A 20,715-nucleotide genomic window follows, 5' to 3' on the forward strand; every position below is an offset into this window, starting at 1 on the left:
TCTGTAGCTGGTCTGTAGCTGGTCTATAACTGGTCTGTAACTGGTATGTAACTGGTCTATAACTGGTCTGTAGCTGGTCTGTAGCTGGTCTGTAACTGGTATGTAACTGGTCTGTAGCTGGTCTGTAACTGGTCTGTAACTGGTCTATAACTGGTCTGTAACTGGTATGTAACTGGTCTGTAACTGGTCTGTAACTGGTCTGTAACTGGTCTGTAACTGGTATGTAACTGGTCTGTAGCTGGTCTGTAATCATTCAAGCTAATTAAGGCATTGGATCCTTATGGCTCTGGTTTTGATGTATAAATAGATTTGTAGCACACTGAGTTTAAGTTATAGCTTGAAAATGACAGTTAATAGTTGACTGTTATTTATTTGATATCAGAGACATTAAAAAGGATATTCCCACCCAATGTATGTGGCGCGGTTACTATGACTGTGTGTGTGAGAGAGCGCCAAAAGCGCCAAACTCAAAAACAGAAATATTCGTTATAAAAATTAATGAAACATACAAGTGTTATACATCGGAAGATGAACTTCTTGTTAATCCAACCACGCTGTCAGATTTCAAAAAGCTTTACGGCGAAAGCAAACCATGCGATTATCTGAGAACAGAGCCCAGCAGACAAATCATTACAAACATTTAGCAGCCAAGTAGAGGAGTTACAATAGTCAGAAATAGAGATAAAATTAAACACTTTGATGATCTTCATATGGTTGCACTCACAAGACTCCCATTTACTCAATAAATAGTTGTTTTGTTCGATAAAGTGTCTGTTTATTTCCCATAAAACTCTGTTTTGTTGGCGTGTTTTGTTCAGTAATCCACAGGCTCAAACGCAGTCACAACAGACAGACGAAAAATCCAAATAGTATCCGTAAAGTTCGTAGAAACATGTCAAACGATGTTAGTAATTAATCCTCAGGTTGTTTTTAACCTAAATAATCGATAATATTCCAACCGGAAAATAACGTTGTCAATATAAAAGGTTAACAAGAAAGGCGCACTCTCGGTCGTGCACACTGAAAAACCTCTGGGACACTGTAGTGTCCACTCATTCAGACTGCTCTTACTCTCTCATTTTTCAGAATACAAGCCTGAAACAATTTCTAAAGACTCTTGACATCTAGTGGAAGGCATGGGAACTGCAATTTGAGTCCTAAGTCAATGGAAACTGTAATGGCATTAAATAGAAAACTACAAATATAAAAGAAATCCCGATTCCTCTCAGGTTTTCTCCTGACAAATCAGTTCTGTTATACTCACAGACATTAGTGTAACAGGTTTGGAAACTTTAGAGTGTTTTCTATACAAATCTACCAATTAAATGCATATCCTGGGTTCTGAGCCTGAGTATCAGGCAGATTACTTTGGGTACGTTTTTCATCCGGAGGTGAAAATAGTGCCCCCTACCCTACCCTAAATTTACTTTGACACAAAAGTGTACACCTCACACACCTGGTTAAAGATAGAAAGACACCTGGTTAAAGATAGAAAGACACCTGGTTAAACATAGAAAGACACCTGGTTAAACATAGAAAGACACCTGGTTAAACATAGAAAGACACCTGGTTAAACATAGAAAGACACCTGGTTAAACATAGAAAGACACCTGGTTAAACATAGAAAGACACCTGGTTAAACATAGAAAGACACCTGGTTAAACATAGAAAGACACCTGGTTAAACATAGAAAGACACCTGGATATCAAGTCAGATACAGAGTTGAAATGTATCACATATTGAGTTTGCATTTACATTTTTTATATATATATCACAGAAGACTGAAATACAACAAACTATTTCACATAGAAACAGGATCTTCTGCGTAAAAAAAAAAGAAACATTTGAATTCCATTCCATCCATGAGGCCAAAGTCCTGACTGCAGCCAAGTGCATATTGTGTTTGATCTACAGACTTCTGTGTTGTACCATTTATTTTCGTTGTTAATCCCACCAAAGTGTCCGATTTCAAATAGGCTTTTCAGCGAAAACACTACAAACGATTATGTTAAAGGTCTCCACCAAAACCACAATAAGCACAGCCATTTTCCAGCTAAATATAGCATTCAGAAAAAAACAGAAATAGAGATAAAATTCATCACTAACCTTGAATTATCTTCATCAGATGACACTCATAGGACTTCATGTTACACAATACATGCATGTTTTGTTTGATAATGTTCATATTTATATCAAAACGATCTGAGTTTACATAGGCACGTTAGATTCACTAGTTCCAAAAACATGAAGTGACATCATTCAACAGAAATACTCATCATAAGTGTAGATGATAATACAAGTTATACTCATGGAATTATAGATATACCTCTCCTTAATGTAACCGCTGTGTCAGATTAAAAAAAAAAAACACTGTTTGATATGGGCACCTTTCAGCCAAGCTACTCAATACTGCCCCTGCAGCCATAACGGGATAATGTTCATCAACAACCGCTGAATAGCATAGCGCCACATTCAAATAATGTTTCTAAAAATATTTATATTCATGAAATCGCAAGTGTAATATAACAAAACACAGCTTAGCCTTTTGTTAATCCACCTGTCGTGTCAGATTTTGAAAATATGATTTACAGCGAAAAGCAATCCAAGCGTTTGTGTAAGTTAATCAATCGCACGATAAAACATTATGAACACCTAGCATCAAGTAGCATGGTCACGAAGATCAGAAAAGCAATCAAATTAATCGTTTACCTTTGATGATCTTCAGATGTTTTCACTCACGAGACTCCCAGTTACACAATAAATGTTCCTTTTGTTCCATAAAGATTATTTTTATATTTAAAATACCTCCGTTTGTTTGTCGCGTTATGTTCAGAAATCCACAGGAAAGAGCGGTCACCACAACGCAGACAAATTCCAAATAGTATCCGTAATGTCCACAGAAAATGTTTTTTTATAATCAATCCTCAGGTTGTTTTTAAAATATATAATCGATAATATATCAACCCCAACTCTCTTTTTCAGTAGGAGAGGGAAAGGCAATGGCTGCCCAAACTCTGTTGCACATACAAAACACTACTGGCACCCGGCCATACAATGACGCGATGTTATCTTTCTCGCTCATTTTTCAAAATAAAAGCCTGAAACTATGTCTAAAGACTGTTGACACCTTGAGGAAGCGATAGGAAAAGGAATCTGGTTGATATCCCTGTCAAATGGAGCAAAGGGAGGCTATGGAACATGACGTTTTCAAAATAGAAGCCTCTTCCTGGTTTGATTTTCCTCAGGGTTTCGTCTGCAATATCACTTCTGTTATACTCACAGACCATATGTTGACAGTTATGGAAACTTTAGAGTGTTTTCTAACCAAAACTAATAATAATATGCCTATATTAGCATCTGAAACTGGGGAGTAGGCCGTTTAGTTTGGACAACTTATTCATCCAAGTTACTCAATACTGCCCCCAGCCATAAGAAGTTAAGCTATGTGATTAATGGGGTCTTTTACACATAGCCATTAGTCTGTGTGATAAACATGGTATTTTACACAAAACCATTAGCCTGTGTGATTGATGGGGTCTTTTACACAACAACAAAAAAAACTGTAGAATCCGAAAGGTTTGAGCAACAAGCTATTAACAGCGACCGAGGACAATCTGAGACTCACAAACATCTAACATGTTTTGCTCTATGACCTCACAAGCCACACAAGAGTCGTTAGAAGGAAAGGGGTTCTTATACATAGACTATAGTAAATCCCAGGACATAGTGTCTATAATACTGTAAGGGGTTCTTCTACATAGACCATAGTAAATCCCAGGTCATAGTGTCTATAATACTGTAAGGGGTTCTTCTACATAGACCATAGTAAATCCCAGGACATAGTGTCTATAATACTGTAAGGGGTTCTTCTACATAGACCATAGTAAATCCCAGGACATAGTGTCTATAATACTGTAAGGGGTTCTTCTACATAGATCATAGTAAATCCCAGGTCATAGTGTCTATAATACTGTAAGGGGTTCTTCTACATAGACCATAGTAAATCCCAGGACATAGTGTCTATAATACTGTAAGGGGTTCTTCTACATAGACCATAGTAAATCCCAGGACATAGTGTCTATAATACTGTAAGGGGTTCTTCTACATAGAAGACCATAGTAAATCCCAGGTCATAGTGTCTATAATACTGTAGGGTGTTCTTCTACCTAGAAGATCTTAGTAAATCCCAGGTCGTAGGGTCTGTAATACTAGTGTCTGTTGCAATCCACTCCTATTTTGAGGGAGTTCTCCAAAGGTTTCCATTTGGAATTGTTTATGGCTGTTGCAGCCAGCAGGGGGCGCTGTTAGGGGGTGAGTGCAGTGGTTGCATCTCCCGTCTAACACCAGAGGAAGACAACTTAATAGCATGTGACAACTTAACTTTTCCTACTGTCTCCCCTGTTTACCAGGTATGAAGTGTCCACAATTACATGATCTATCTTGTAATGTTTAAATGTGTATATTGATCGAGTGAAAACTGTTAGTGATCTCACCATTAGCGATGAATGGGTTAGCGGCTAGGCTAACCAGTAGAATAACAGACAGAATGGCATCTGCTAATAATATGTTTTAAACTTTTTGATGTATAGCTCATCTAAAATAATATTTTGGTTTATTTTCTACCTCATTTATGTTGGAAAGGCCTTGACATCTCTCCACCCAAGTGTGATTTATGAACAAGTTGTTTAGAGAGAGACTAAACACGCTAATGCTAAGCTAACGGCGCTAACACTTGCTTGTTAAACCTATATGGATTGCTATTAGCTTTAAAGCTCAGCAGCTAACTCGCTCAGTATTGAGATTGCTGATCTGGTTCATGCTGGTTCATTTAGCTATTTAAGGGTTAAAAATAGGCTTCCTTATTTTTGTATTTATTTATTTTTGTTAACTTTTAAATTTGAAATGTTTTAAAAAGTATATTTTGAAACACAAGTCAATGTATTAGTAGGGGTATATTAAATACAGAGAATGTATTTTCCCAGATAGCAAACAATAACCCCCATTCAGAGGACTGCTATAGGCACTCGGGGGACCACTTTTGCATCTCTGGCGTTTAGCGTCCGCTCAGAGGACAGCTGTAAGGCCTAGACAAGCCATTTAGCTACGAGTCAATTTGAAAGACAACAGCCATGAATTTCTCTCATCTCAAATTAGGCTCCTCCTCCTTCCAGCGAACCACAGCCAGCCAGAGGCCGCAAGCTGTTTTTGTTGTTTCTATAAATAACATACATTTGTTGAGATTTTAATTTAATTTATTTGCTCATTTATAAACAATACAACCACATCCATTTACAATATTTTGCCGATGACACACAAGTGATAGGCCAACATCTAATCATGTACAGTTTAAGTAGATTCATGATAAAATATCAAATATAAATATATATGCCATTTAGCAGACGCTTTTATCCAAAGCGACTTACAGTCATGTGTGCATACATTCTACGTATGGGTGGTCCCTGGGAATCGAACCCACTACCCTGGCGTTACAAGCGCCATGCTCTACCAACTGAGCTACAGAAGGACGGGTGATATATTGAGTATGCTCCGAAATAGCCTACATTTTACCATTTGATTTCATGTACGATACTATATATTTGAGGCAATACAAACGGTTCCATTCCAGCCAACAAATGGCACTCCCTGAACCGCCTCACCCACTGGAAGAAAAGTGTTGATGACAGAGGCCAGTAGGTGGCGCCACCGCTTAAACAAAAGCTGAAGATCACTACGCACATCCAGGTACTTTCCTCAGGTGCTGGAGTTGTAGGCAAAACTCATGGAAAACAGGAAGGAAAACACAGCACACTGCTCCTCATGATCCCAGGGGATTTATTATAACAGCGCTTCAACCTTTAGGTTGAATATAGGACCAGGTGGGGCTGGAAGGAAAACACAGCACACTGCTCCTCATGATCCCAGGGGATTTATTATAACAGCGCTTCAACCTTTAGGTTGAATATAGGACCAGGTGGGGCTGGAAGGAAAACACAGCACACTGCTCCTCATGATCCCAGGGGATTTATTATAACAGCGTTTCAACCTTTAGGTTGAATATAGGACCAGGTGGGGCTGGAAGGAAAACACAGCACACTGCTCCTCATGATCCCAGGGGATTTATTATAACAGCGCTTCAACCTTTAGGTTGAATATAGGACCAGGTGGGGCTGGAAGGAAAACACAGCACACTGCTCCTCATGATCCCAGGGGATTTATTATAACAGCGCTTCAACCTTTAGGTTGAATATAGGACCAGGTGGGGCTGGAAGGAAAACACAGCACACTGCTCCTCATGATCCCAGGGGATTTATTATAACAGCGCTTCAACCTTTAGGTTGAATATAGGACCAGGTGGGGCTGGAAGGTTCCTATATTAAGGGGCAGTACTCAGTGACATCACTTCCTGAAACAGGAGGTAAAAAAGTATATGACATAGGTTCACAATATTGACATTGAATGTAATATAACATTCATAAGCCCGTAGTTAAGACCCGGATCAGAACCGCAGCAATATATGGACAGCTGAGACAACAAAAACAAACAGTTGCTGTTCATTTTGTACAAGTTGGACTTTCCTTTTTTACTTCTGTGAGATACATCGGAGTAGAAACGGTCCTGACGTCACGCAGGGGAGGGACAATGAGAGGAAACTACTTTAAATGGAATATTTCTGAATCCACAGTCTCCTCTTTTAGGGTTTCAAAATGTCGAAATTATAGTTTTTTTTCTCCTAATTGAATATTGTGTGTAATTACAGTAATATATATATATATATATATATATATATATATATATATATATATATATATTACAGTAATATATATATATATATATATTTCTGTACATATTGATCACATTCCTTGCGTAAGATCATACTGTAGCAGTCAAACGTTTGTTCACACATACTCATTCCAGGGTTTGCTTTATTTGTACTATTTTCTACATTGTAGAATAATAGTGAAGACATCAAAACGATGAAATAACACATATGGGATCATGTAGTAACCAAAAAAAGTGTTAAACAAATTAAAAATATATTTGAGATTCTTCAAAAGTAGCCACCATTTGCCTTGATGACAGCTTTACACATTCTCGGCATTCTCTCAACCAGCTTCATGAGGAATGCTTTTCCAACAGTCTGGAAGGAGTTCCCACATATTCTGAGCACTTGTTGACTGATTTTCCTTCACTCTGCAGTCCAACTCATCACAAACCATCTCAATTGTGTTGAGGTCAGGTGATTGTGGAGGCCAGGTCATCTAATGCAGAACTACATCACTCTCCTTCCTGGTCAAATAGCCTTTATAAGAGAAGTGTTTTAAGTCATTGTCTTGTTGAAATACAAATGATAGTCCCACTAAGCGCAAATCATACGGGATGCTGTATCGCTGCAGAATGCTGGGGTAAACATGCTGGTTAACTGTGCCTTGAATCCTAATAAATCACTGACAGTGTCACCAGCAAAGCACCCCAACTCCATCACACCTCCTCCTCCATAATTCATGGTGGGAACCATACATGCAGAGACCATCCATTCACCTACTCTGCATCTCAAAATAACACAGCGGTTAGAACCAAAAATCTCAAAGGACAGATTTCCACCAGTCTAATGTCCATTGCTCATGATTCTTGGCCCAAAAAAGTATCTTCTTCTTATTGGTGTCTTTTAGTAGTGGTTTCTTTGCAGCAATTTGACCACGCAGGCCTGATTCACACAGTCTCCTCTGAACACTCACCTTGAATTAAGAATCATGAAAGTAAGTGAAGAGGACCGTGCTTCGAAGACAGGAAGTGAAGAGGACCATGCTTAGAAGACAGGAAGTGAAGAGGACCATGCTTAGAAGACAGGAAGTGAAGAGGGCCGGTATTAGAAGACAGGAAGTGAAGAGGGCCGGTATTAGAAGACAGGACAAAGAATAAACATGGGTAATGGTAGTCGACAGAAACACAAGCTAAGTATATGTTATAAAACAGCATTTTATTACTGCTACCTCACACCCACAGTGACTACATTAACACATGGATAAGCAAAAGGCTATATTCACCATTCATTTGTAAGCACGGTTTTCAAGCAAGCAAAATATTATTTTTTTAAGTGAAAGCCACAAACACTTCACTTTCTCCAAAGATACATTTCACCTGGAAAGTTATATTCCTTTACGACAGCAGAGACATACACAACTTGAAAAAAACAAGAGTAATAATAACATTTAAAAACGTACACATCAACATTACGTAGATGGTTTGTTCCAATCTACATCAGTACATGTTATTCTCTGCACTACGCAACTGCACATCCCACACCAGACAATAGTTATTATGATACAATTGAGATATTAACCTACTGTAGCATGGGAGAGTAACCTACAGTAGCATGGGAGAGTAACCTACAGTAGCATGGGAGAGTAACCTACAGTAGCATGGGAGAGTAACCTACAGTAGCATGGGAGAGTAACCTACAGTAGCATGGGAGAGTAACCTACAGTAGCATGGGAGAGTAACCTACAGTAGCATGGGAGAGTAACCTACAGTAGCATGGGAGAGTAACCTACAGTAGCATGGGAGAGTAACCTACAGTAGCATGGGAGAGTAACCTACAGTAGCATGGGAGAGTAACCTACAGTAGCATGGGAGAGTAACCTACAGTAGCATGGGAGAGTAACCTACAGTAGCATGGGAGAGTAACCTACAATAGCATGGGAGAGTAACCTACAGTAGCATGGGAGAGTAACCTACAGTAGCATGGGAGAGTAACCTACAGTAGCATGGGAGAGTAACCTACAGTAAGATGGGAGAGTAACCTACAGTAAGATGGGAGAGTAACCTACAGTAGCATGGGAGAGTAACCTACAGTAACATGGGCGAGTAACCTACAGTAGCATGGGAGAGTCACCTACAGTAGCATAGGAGAGTAACCTAAAGTAGGATGGGAGAGTAACCTACACTAGCATGGGAGAGTCACCTACAGTAACATAGGAGAGTAACCTAAAGTAGGATGGGAGAGTAACCTACACTAGCATGGGAGAGTCACCTACAGTAGCATGGGAGAGTAACCTACAGTAGCATGGGAGAGTCACCTACAGTAGCATGGGAGAGTCACCTACAGTAGCATGGGAGAGTAACCTACAGTAGCATGGGAGAGTCACCTACAGTAGCATAGGAGAGTAACCTAAAGTAGGATGGGAGAGTAACCTACACTAGCATGGGAGAGTAACCTACAGTAGCATGGGAGAGTCACCTACAGTAGCATAGGAGAGTAACCTACAGTAGCATGGGCGAGTAACCTACAGTAGCATGGGAGAGTAACCTACAGTAGCATGGGATAGTAACCTACAGTAGCATGGGAGAGTAACCTACAGTAGCATAGGAGAGTAACCTAAAGTAGGATGGGAGAGTAACCTACACTAGCATGGGAGAGTAACCTACAGTAGCTGAACAGTCAACTTATGGGAGAGTAACCTACTGTAGAATGTAGCTGAACTCAGAATCTACCCCTACTCCCTCATGCCTTCCCCATCCTCCACTCCACCAAACACCCTTAGTATCCACCCCTACTCCTCCACAGTCTTACCACAGCCTCCACCAAATCCAACAACCTCAGCATCCACCCCTCCATCACCCCTGGTATTGATCCCTCCTTCCCTCCAACATTCACATAACCATTGGCCTCCACCCAGCCATCATCACCACTCAACCCCATGGATCTCAACCCAGCCTTCACCTTAGCCCAGAGGTAGGAATTCCTGGAATTCCTGATTTCCAGCAATCAATGAACTGATCAATTAGATCAGTTGGTCAGGTTTGCTGCACTGTCCCTTCATATCCCTTATCCACCGACCCAGCCCTCCCCAAGCTCTTCCCAACCCCATCCCTCTCCAAGCTCTTCCCAACCCCAGCCCTCCCCAAGTTCTTCCCAACCCCAGCCCAAGCTCTTCTCACCACCAGCCCTCCCCAAGCACTTCCCAACACCAGCCCTCCCCAAGCTATTCCCAACACCAGCCCTCCCCAAGCACTTCCCAACCCCGGCCCTCCCCAAGCTCTTCCCAACCCCTCCCCAATCACTTCCCAACCCTAGCCCTCCCCAAGCTCTTCCCAACCCCAACCCTCCCCAACCCCCCAAGCCCCACCAATCTCTTTCCAACCCTCCCCAACCCCAGCTCCCCCAAGCTCTTCCCAACCCTCCCCAACCCCAGCCCCCCCCCAAGTTCTTCCCAACCTCAACCTGTTATTGATAGACTTAACACACCTGCCTTTCACAGATCCAACTATTTGTGTGGTTACATGGCACATCATTCCAAGCCACTACTGGGTCCTTTTGAGTGTTATCAACCAAAGCGCAGTCTTCTCCTTTCAAATCATTTGGCTCCCCTTTGGTCCAGTAACTTGTGGTCAGTGGTGTGTCGTCCACCCATCTCCAGGTTCCCTCAACTTCTTTGTCCGTCAGACCAAACCAGGCTCTTTTGTTGAACGCTTTGATGAAAGCCTGTTCCTCTCTGCTGTTGATGATCACCAGGTTTGCTCCTCTCGTCTGACAGTCCTTTCTGCTGTCTTCCCACGTTTTCTCATCAGGGGAGATGTAGTAACAACTGCAGCAAGACCTTATCCAGTCTTGGGGACATGTGCCATATTTATTACAGGTCTGTAGCTGGTCTCTCTCTTTGGTCAGGTTGTTGTAGCTGGTCTGTAGCTGGTCTCTCTCTTTGGTCAGGGTGTTGAAACTGGTCTGTAGCTGGTCTCTCTCTGCAGTCAGGTTGTTGTAACTGTTCAATAGGTTTCTCTCTGTGAAATAATACAATCAACGACCAAGTTAATCAGACATCTCCAGGGTTGGGGTCAGTTGCATTTCAATTCCAGTCAATTCAGGAAGTACACTGGAATTACAATTACAATTCTCTTCAATGTTTCAATGGGGAACATTTGGAATTTGGTTTACTTTCTGATTTGACTGAAATGAAAATGGAATTGACCCCAATCATTGTTCATTACACCACAGATTATTAAGAACATTGGAGTGAGAACATATCAAACTCACGGTAGAGTAACAGGCCTATGATCCCAGCCAATAGGAGAACACACAGCAGCCCCAGACACACTGCAGCAGCTAGGAAACTTCTCTTCCACACTGAAGCACAAATTATTGTCATAAGAACTGTATCATGTATTTGTGTTTATTTGTGTAGAGTAGCTCTGTCAAGCACTGAGTAAAATAGACAAGCTTGACTTGGCCCACAACACAACAACTGAGTTCTGGTACCTCAAATGTTCTGTTGCTTGAGTTGCAGCCCCTGTGGAAAAAACGTCATTGACCAGCATCGGCAGGTGACCAGCCTTCGTTGTGTTTTCACTGGTGACCAGCCTTTGTTGTGTTTTTGCAGGTGACCAGCATTCGTTGTGTGACGTTAAAGACATTTTTTGGGGATCTGTGTCCCTTCCACGGGACGGTTGAGCTAATGTAGGCTAATGCGATTAGCATGAGGTTGTAAATAACAAGAACATTTCCCGGGACATAGACATATCTGATATTGGCAGAAAGCTTAAATTCTTGTTCATCTAACTACACTGTCCAATTTATCATTTTTATTTATGAGAACCGACACAAAAACAATAAAGGACAAAGAAACGAATGTGCAGCTTTGTCACGCTCAAAGGCAACAATACAAAAACAAGATCCCACAACCAACAGGTGGGAAAAAGGTGCCTAAGTATGATCTCCAATCAAAGACAACGATAGACAGCTGCCTCTGATTGGGAACCATACCAGGCCAACCTAGAAATAAAGAAACTAGAATGCCCACCCTAGTCACACCCAGACCCAAAATAGAGAATGAAGGATCTCTAAGGTCAGGGCGTGACAGATAGCTTGTTGGCCTGTCTTCCTGATTGGTACCTATTGCCTCCTTCCAGCTGCCAGGTAGTTTCCTTCTAAACTCTGTTGTTCAACAACAAAACCTTATCCATCGTTACTAAGTAACTATGTTACTAACTCATTACTAAGACGGGCCAACATAACATAGCACACCTCATCTTTCCCAGGTGAAGTTAACCCAGTCTTACCTATTGCCCTTTTCATCTCTACCATGGTAAATGGTCCATTCATCATTTACATCCTCCCTCCTGTTCTGCACTCCAGGATGCTCCTCTCTCGTTCTCTCTCTCCCCCTCTGCCCCCTCGGACAAATTTACAGAGCTTTGCACTTGGATAAATGCTTTGGCGATCATCTCTAACTTCTTCTCTTCTGTTACTGCCACATCCTACCACCTCGTCAACACTGGATCATCCCACTCCCTTCTGACCCCACTCATCCTCTATAATCTCTTGAGACTCTAGGGGCAGTATTTCATTTTTGGATAAAAAAACGTTCCCGTTTTAAACAAGATATTTTGTCACGAAAAGATGCTTGACTACGCATATAATTGACAGCTTTGGAAATAAAACACTGACGTTTCCAAAACTGCAAAGATTATCTGTGAGTGCCACAGAACTGATGCTACAGGCGAAACCAAGATAAAACTTCAAACAGGAAGTGAGCAAAATTTTCGAGGCGCTGTTTTCCATTGTCTCCTTATATGGCTGTGAATGCGCCAGGAACGAGCCTACACTTTCTGCAGTTCCCCAAGGTGTCTGCAGCATCGTGACGTATTTGTAGGCATATCATTGGAAGATTGGCCATAAGAGACTACATTTACCAGGAGTCCGCCCGGTGTCCTTTGTCGAAATTGGTGCGTAATCTTCAGCTGCAAGCATTCTTCCATGTGATTCAGAGGAGCAAGCAGACTTCCACTAACGATATATCATTGAAGAGATATGTCAGGACCCGGTTACGAACCCGGGTCTCCGGAGTGAGAAACAGTCACTTAACCAACTGAGCCACGAATAGTCGGCAGAACCCAGAAGATGAGGCAGACACAGCCGTACTTGAGACGGTGTATTTAATGAAGTAAAAAGTGAAGTTCTTCAGGAAAACATGTAACTCCATAACCTCAAAAGGAATCCTACAAGAACAAAGGGTAAAACAAAAAGGTAAATCCACAAGGTGGAAGGTAAAGCACAAAAAGCCTCAAAAGATACTCAAAAACAAACAAACAAGAACAAAAAACAGAATTCCACAAGAGAGTCCACCGGGATCAACAAGAGTTCTCAGAGTACTAGGGCTGGGTGCTAACATACAAACACAGAGCAAAGAACAGAGGAAAACAAAGGGTTTAAATACAATCAGGGGAAACGAGGCACAGGTGCAAATAATAATGAGGATCAAGGGAAAACAAAAGGTCAAAAGGCACAATGGGGGCATCTAGTGACCAAAAACCGGAACAACCCTGGCCAAATCCTGACAAGATATGTGAAAAACACCTTGAGGATTGATTCTAAACAACGTTTGCCATGTTTCAGTCGATATTATGGAGTTAATTTGGAAAAAAGTTTGGCGTTTTGATGACTGAATTTTCGTTTTTTTTGGTAGCCAAAAGTGATGAACAAAACGGAGTGATTTCTCCTACACAAAGCATCTTTTTGGAAAAACTGAACATTTGCTATCTAACTGAAAGTCTCCTCATTGAAAACATCCGAAGTTCTTCAAAAGTAAATGATTTTATTTGAATGCTTTTCTTGTTTTTGTGAAAATGTTGCCCGCTGAATGCTACGCTAAATGCTACACTAGCTATCAATACTGTTACACAAATGCTTGTTTTGCTATGGTTGAAAAGCATATTTTGAAAATCTGAGATGACAGTGTTGTTAACAAAAGGCTAAGCTTGAGAGCTAGCATATTTATTTCATTTCATTTGCGATTTTCATGAATAGTTAACGTTGCGTTATGGTAATAAGCTTGAGGCTGTATTCACGATCCCGGATCCGAGCTGGCTAGTATCAAGAGTTAATCATCTCCCACAGGTGTCACCCTTCCAATGGTATCACAGAACTGACACCAACATGATCTCCCCTTCAAACCCGTCCTCCCTTTCTCTCCTCGGGAATAGATGTTTCATTAGAATGAGGAAGTGAGGTCACGATCACCAGTGTAAAGGCCTCCAACCGACAGATCTACTGGCTCCACCTAGTAGTACCAATACCTTTCAGGGCCTGTCAACTAATCCAATCTGTTAGTAGGACTTATTGCACCCGTTAGTCAAATGTTTTTATGTTTTTATTTTTTAGATAGTTTAGGTCAGGGATCATCAAGTAGATTCAGCCGTGTGTCGGTTTGTTCTCAAAATCATTTGTAGACTCAAAATTGACCATAAGAAGCCCAAACATATATAATATTTCACTAAAACATAATCAATTCAAAATTAGAATTTTAAATATAAATGTTATTTATATTTGATTGCTTGTCTATCATGCGTGGGAATACTTGGTAAACAGATTTCCAAAATTAAAATCACTTGATTTCATGAAAATGCTCAGAAAACTTGAGGGGCCAAGTAAAACCACCGGCGGTCCAAAAAATCGGCCGAAGGGCCACCAGTTGGGGAAGCCTGGTTCAGATAGTCTCATTCATTCATCAATTCTAACACTGGCTGTCATTCTGAATATAGATTTTGTGACTCTGTCTGGATTAGGAATTAAACGTCATTTTGCAAGCCGGCATATTGTGACTTGAAACTGATCTCCAAAACACAGCAAAGACTGGTCAACGACAAAAACACAATGAAGCCTGGACGGCCAGCATAACATGCTCGATCAGCATGCATCGGACCAGCATGGACCAGCTTGAAATTGATGCTGTTTTTTTCAGTGGAGTTCAGAAACCCTATATGAATACCGGCTGTTACCTGAACGTTGATCACCAACTCCATCCTTCTTGCAGGACATGATGGTTCTTTGATTGGCATATATACAATCATCAATATCCATGGTATTTATTTATCAGGTTCTTCGTCTACTACTCTTGTAACTTCTACTCTTGTAGTTTCTACTGTTGTAATTTCTACTGTTGTAACTTCTACTCTTGTAGTTTCTACTGTTGTAATTTCTACTGTTGTAACTTCTACTGTTGTAACTTCTACTGTTGTAACTTCTACTGTTGTATCTTCTACTGTTGTATCTTCTACTGTTGAAACTTCTACTGTTGTAACTTCTACTGTTGTATCTTCTACTGTTGTATCTTCTACTGTTGTAACTTCTACTGTTGTATCTTCTACTGTTGAAACTTCTACTGTTGTATCTTCTACTGTTGTATCTTCTACTGTTGTATCTTCTACTGTTGTAAAGTCTGCTGTTATCTCAGTTGTAGGTTTGTGTCTGGTCGCTGCACAGCTGGAGTCTCTGTGTGACTCAGTCTAATGTCAGAGACAGTTTTAACAGTCAACCTCATTAAAGGGGAAACTGTCTAACCAATAGTACGACACTAACCATCACCATGTGACCACAGACTTATTTTCTGAGAACCATGTTTGTTTCTCACAGTGAAGATTAGTTTGTATATTTAGTTTATATTCGTTTAGTTTACCACAGTGTAGATTAGTTTGTATATTTAGTTTATATTAGTTTAGTTTAACACAGTGTAGATTCGTTTGTATATATAGTTTATATTAGTTTAGTTTACCACAGTGTAGATTAGTTTGTATATATAGTTTCAATTAGTTTAGTTTACCACAGTGTAGATTTAGTTTAGATTAGTTTAGTTTAACACAGTGTAGATTAGTTTGTATATATAGTTTATATTAGTTTAGTTTACCACAGTGTAGATTTAGTTTAGATTAGTTTGTATATTTAGTTTATATTAGTTTAGTTTTTGTGCTTCATACTCTTAGTAGTTTAACACATTTCACCTTACACACCATCAATGGCCATGAAAAGTTATTTTCATGTCTGCTGTCTCAGTGAGAAGAGTTACTCAGAGATATGTATTAGAATGTACAATATGTCTGCTGTCTCAGTGAGAAGAGTTACTCAGAGATATGTATCAGAATGTACAATGTGTCTGCTGTCTCAGTGAGAAGAGTTACTCAGAGATATGTATCAGAATGTACAATATGTCTGCATCTCTCAGAGGGTTTTGAAACTCAGGCGGTCCACTTCCTGTTACACTTTAAGCAGTGGTTTAAACTGAGACTCTGATATGATGTTGAAAACAGCAGCAGGATGAACAGTAGCTCAATGCAAGACTGTGAACTCACAAATAATAACTGATGTCTCCTTTGTGACATGGACACCAGACATAATAGTTACTCAGAGATGTCTCTGTCTTTCTCAGAGAGGGCCTGAGATTTATATTTACTGTCTCCTGTGTGACATGGACACCAGAGATAATAGTTACTCACATGTCTCTATGTTTTTTCAGAGAGAACCTATGGTCTACAATTACTCTCACATCTTCTCCTTCCCTCTTCCTCATCCTCTATCTACATCAAAACAAGTTGAGAGACACGAACTGCATTGCACACTTTTCTACCAACTTTCTGTTTATCAGAGGACAGTAATGGTGTCACTAAGTACAGAAGTGTGAAAGTGTGTGACAACAGCTCTGTGTGAGAGTCAGCGTGTCACATGCTTCTTACTGGAAAAAAGGCAAATGACGTACTGTAAATTACATGTTGATCATTTGCATAAGACCTGGCTCAGAAGAGAGCACTTCACTTCTCGAGTGTCTGAGGAGTCCTGTGTGTAATTCTACGGTCACAAGACCTCACAGTGGCTGAAGATACTCCAAACGTTTATCATTTTTATAATCCATCAGATATTTACTGAATTATAGCACATACAATATTCTACTGGAACAAACAAATAATTAATGGAGTTGAGATTTTGGTGTGAATTGAGGTTTGAGTCTGGCTCTAGATTACACCTGTCTAAACATACTGTACATTGTTTTCGAGATGAGACGTATAATCTGAGTGTTCATTGTCAGAAGTCCCAGACTAAAATGTAGCCTCTGGTCATTACAAACATTTTCATGGTCGTAACGTTAACGGAATTAAACAACAGGCACAAGTCAATCACCACCTTCCGGAGACACCTGAAACCCCACCTCTTTAAGGAATACCTAGGATAGGATAAGTAATCCTTCTCACCCCCCCCCCTTAAAAGATTTAGATGCACTATTGTAAAGTGGCTGTTCCACTGGATGTCATAAGGTGAATGCACCAATTTGTAAGTCGCTCTGGATAAGAGCGTCTGCTAAATGACTTAAGTGACAAGCAAGAGTCTCGGTACTAAAATGAAATCGATCAATAGTGACGACCCGTCATTCAGGGACTCACCAGTTTTGCAAAAAAAAAAAAAAAAAAAACATTTTTATAATCATTTATTTGTTTTCAACAACATGTTCAGTTGATATTTTATGATGTTGAGTTTCCCCACCAGGGTTTACATGCTAAAATCACCATTAATCCAGAGAGATTGAAGTGACATGGATTTTGCAAACCTGAAACACAGGAAATAGATGGCTGAAAAGCAGATTCTCAGGTGGGCGGGTTATGTGCATTGGTGCTTTTCAATGTGTGTGTGTGTGTGTGTGTGTGTGTGTGTGTGTGTGTGTGTGTGTGTGTGTGTGTGTGTGTGTGTGTGTGTGTGTGTGAAACACATATAGTGTCACGCCCTGATCTGTTTCACCTTGTCCTTATGCTTTTCTCCACCCTCCTCCAGGTGTCACCCATCTTCCCCAATTACCCCCTGGGTATTTAATACCTGTTTATATTTATACCTGTTTTCTGTCTGTGCCAGTTCATCTTGTTTGTTCAAGACTACCAGCGTTTAGTGTCTCAGCGCCTGCTTTTTCCAGTCTCTCTTTTCTCACCCTCCTGGTTTTGACCCCTGCCTGTCCTGACTCCGAGCCCGCCTGCCTGACCACTCTGCCTGAGCCTGCCTGCCGTCCTGTACCTTGGCCCCACTACTCTGGATTATCGACCCTTGCCTTGCCTTGACCTGTCGTTTGCCTGCCCCTGTTGTTACAATAAACATTGTTACCTCTACACAGTCTGCACATGGGTCTAACCTCTTGAAACTAGGGAGCAAAACGACTACATTGCGTAGTGTACGGCTGAGGGCTCTCAATTCTTGCGTACTAGACAGAGGTAGCTATTTTTCCTCCCGATCTTACTGAAAATACAGCTGTCCCGGTTGATATATTATCGAATAGATATTTGAAAAACACCTTGAGGATTGATTATAAACAATGTTTGCCATGTTTCTGTCGATATTATGGAGCTCATTTGGAAATATTTTCCGCGTTGTCGTGACCGCAATTTCCGGTCGAATTCTCAGCCAAACGTGAAGAACTAACAGAGTTATTTCGGCTACAAAAATAATATATTTGGAATAAAGGAACATTTGCTGTCTAACTGGGAGTCTTGTGAGTGAAAACATTCTAAGCTCATCAAAGGTAAACGATTTAATTTGATTGCTTTTCTGATTTTCGCGACCAGGTTGTCTGCTGCTAGCGAAGCATAATGCTATGCTAGGCTATCGATAAACTCACACAAATGCTTGTCTTGCTTTGGCTGCATAATTTCAAAATCTGAGATGACAGGGTGATTAACAAAAGGCTAAGCTGTGTTTCAATACATTTCACTTGTGATTTCATGAATATTAATATTTTTTAGTAATATTCTTTATCCGTTGTGTTATGCTAATTGGTGTCAGTTGATGACAATTCTCCCGGATCCGGAGTTAAAAAGAGTTAACTGAAACCTATATTACATTCACATTTTCAGTCTTAAAGTGTCAGAGATTATATGATACAGCAGAGAGAACAGTCCTTCTAGACTCCATGTTAGATCAACTATTATACAGTAGAGAACAGTCCTTCTAGACTCCATGTTAGATCAACTATTATACAGTAGAGAACAGTCCTTCTAGACTCCATGTTAGATCAACTATTATACAGTAGAGAACAGTCCTTCTAGACTCCATGTTAGATCAACTATTATACAGTAGAGAACAGTCCTTCTAGACTCCATGTTAGATCAACTATTATACAGTAGAGAACAGTCCTTCTAGACTCCATGTTAGATCAACTATTATACAGTAGAGAGAACAGTCCTTCTAGACTCCATGTTAGATCAACTATTATACAGTAGAGAACAGTCCTTCTAGACTCCATGTTAGATCAACTATTATACAGTAGAGAACAGTCCTTCTAGACTCCATGTTAGATCAACTATTATACAGTAGAGAACAGTCCTTCTATTATAGACTCCATGTTAGATCAACTATTATACAGTAGAGAACAGGCCTTCTAGACTCCATGTTAGATCAACTATTATACAGCAGAGAACAGTCCTTCCAGACTCCATGTAGAGAGAGTCAACTAGACTAACATGTTAGACTATTATACAGTAGAGAACAGTCCTTCTAGACTCCATGTTAGATCAACTATTATACAGCAGAGAACAGTCCTTTAGACTCCATGTTAGATCAACTATTATACAGTAGAGAACAGTCCTTTAGACTCCATGTTAGATAAACTATTATACAGTAGAGAACAGTCCTTCTAGACTCCATGTTAGATCAACTATTATACAGTAGAGAACAGTCCTTCTAGACTCCATGTTAGATCAACTATTATACAGTAGAGAACAGTCCTTCTAGACTCCATGTTAGATCAACTATTATACAGTAGAGAACAGTCCTTCTAGACTCCATGTTAGATCAACTATTATACAGTAGAGAACAGTCCTTCTAGACTCCATGTTAGATCAACTATTATATAATAGTGTGACATTTTCTCTCTGTTTATCCACTCGTATGTTTAGAATAATGCTGCTTTTCTAGTATCCAACTTGGTTGGATTCATGCGAGTAACTGATTGACTGTACAGGGGAGGAATCAACACTCTCACTGTCACGTTCTGACCTTTGTTCCTTAGTTTTTGTATTTGTTTTAGTATGGTCAGGGCGTGAGTTGGGGTGGGCAGTCTGTTTGTTTTAGTATGGTCAGGGTGTGAGTTGGGGTGGGCAGTCTGTGTTTTAGTATGGTCAGGGCGTGAGTTGGGGTGGGTAGTCTGATGTTTGTTTTTTAGTATGGTCAGGGCGTGAGTTGGGGTGGGCAGTCTATGTTTGTTTTAGTATGGTCAGGGCGTGAGTTGGGGTGGGCAGTCTATGTTTGTTTTAGTATGGTCAGGGCGTGAGTTGGAATCCACACTGAATAAGCATTTTCCCAGTACACCCAGAACATTGCTCTGGGAACCAAAAGGAGTATCTCAGTTTCAAGGTAAGAAGCCTGGTGTGGTATCAGTCAGTCTCATGCAGGAACCAACCGTGCTGATATGACTTGTTTGTGTCGCAGTATAAAGGGTCTCAAATCAAATCAATCTTTATTTGTCACGAGCGCCGAATACAACAAGTGTAGACTTTACAGTGAAATTATGACTTACAAGCCCTTAACCAACAGTGCAGTTCGGGAAGAGTTAAGAAAAAATATTTAGCAAGTAGACTAAAGTAAAAAGTAATAATAATAAACATGTATATCAGGATTGTATTGAGTCAGTGAACCTCTGTGACTGTGATAATAAATATTGATTTCCTTTGAATTTGAGTCCTTCGTGGTGAATTTCCTCAACAACAGACAGAACAGTCCTTCTCTTATCAAGTCATTGTGTTGTTATTGCATATAGTTTTATTATAATGTATTCTACATTTGTCTTGTTATATATTGTATGTTCTTGACAAGGTAAATTGAATAAGCAGAAAATAGTTTACGATTGACAGTACTGAGCATAATCTTATTGAGCAGTTCAGAGAGTACCGAGGATGAATCCTATTTCTCACAGATCC

At 40.2% G+C, this 20,715-nt stretch overlaps 1 protein-coding gene and 1 long non-coding RNA gene across 32 annotated transcripts; both read right to left on the bottom strand.

Annotated features, from left to right (window-relative positions):
* Window positions 1-7,959: 7,959 nt before the first annotated feature.
* On the bottom strand, window positions 7,960-9,837 carry LOC127908057 (uncharacterized). 31 transcript variants are annotated; one of them, XR_008066087.1, is made up of 4 exons: window positions 9,400-9,837; window positions 9,239-9,261; window positions 8,710-8,847; window positions 7,960-8,663 (listed from the first exon to the last, which is right to left on the bottom strand). It is a non-coding gene; the product is annotated as an uncharacterized LOC127908057 (long non-coding RNA). The 31 variants fall into 31 exon arrangements; XR_008066076.1 differs by lacking the exon at window positions 9,239-9,261 and adding an exon at window positions 9,032-9,077 and having other exon boundaries at window positions 8,710-8,824; window positions 9,354-9,837; XR_008066102.1 differs by lacking the exon at window positions 9,239-9,261 and adding an exon at window positions 9,101-9,169 and having other exon boundaries at window positions 8,710-8,755; window positions 9,354-9,837.
* Window positions 9,838-10,232: 395 nt separating this feature from the next.
* On the bottom strand, window positions 10,233-15,238 carry LOC127908109 (CD209 antigen-like protein E). Its single transcript, XM_052465203.1, has 3 exons — window positions 14,773-15,238; window positions 11,033-11,122; window positions 10,233-10,779 (listed from the first exon to the last, which is right to left on the bottom strand). The coding sequence occupies exons 1-3, from the start codon at window positions 14,852-14,854 to the stop codon at window positions 10,238-10,240; spliced, it is 714 nt and encodes a 237-aa protein (XP_052321163.1). The 5' UTR covers window positions 14,855-15,238; the 3' UTR covers window positions 10,233-10,237.
* Between the last annotated feature and the right edge of the window lie 5,477 nt (window positions 15,239-20,715).

Source organism: Oncorhynchus keta, chromosome 16 (assembly GCF_023373465.1).
Source record: "Oncorhynchus keta strain PuntledgeMale-10-30-2019 chromosome 16, Oket_V2, whole genome shotgun sequence".
NCBI classification, from domain to species: Eukaryota; Metazoa; Chordata; class Actinopteri; order Salmoniformes; family Salmonidae; genus Oncorhynchus; species Oncorhynchus keta.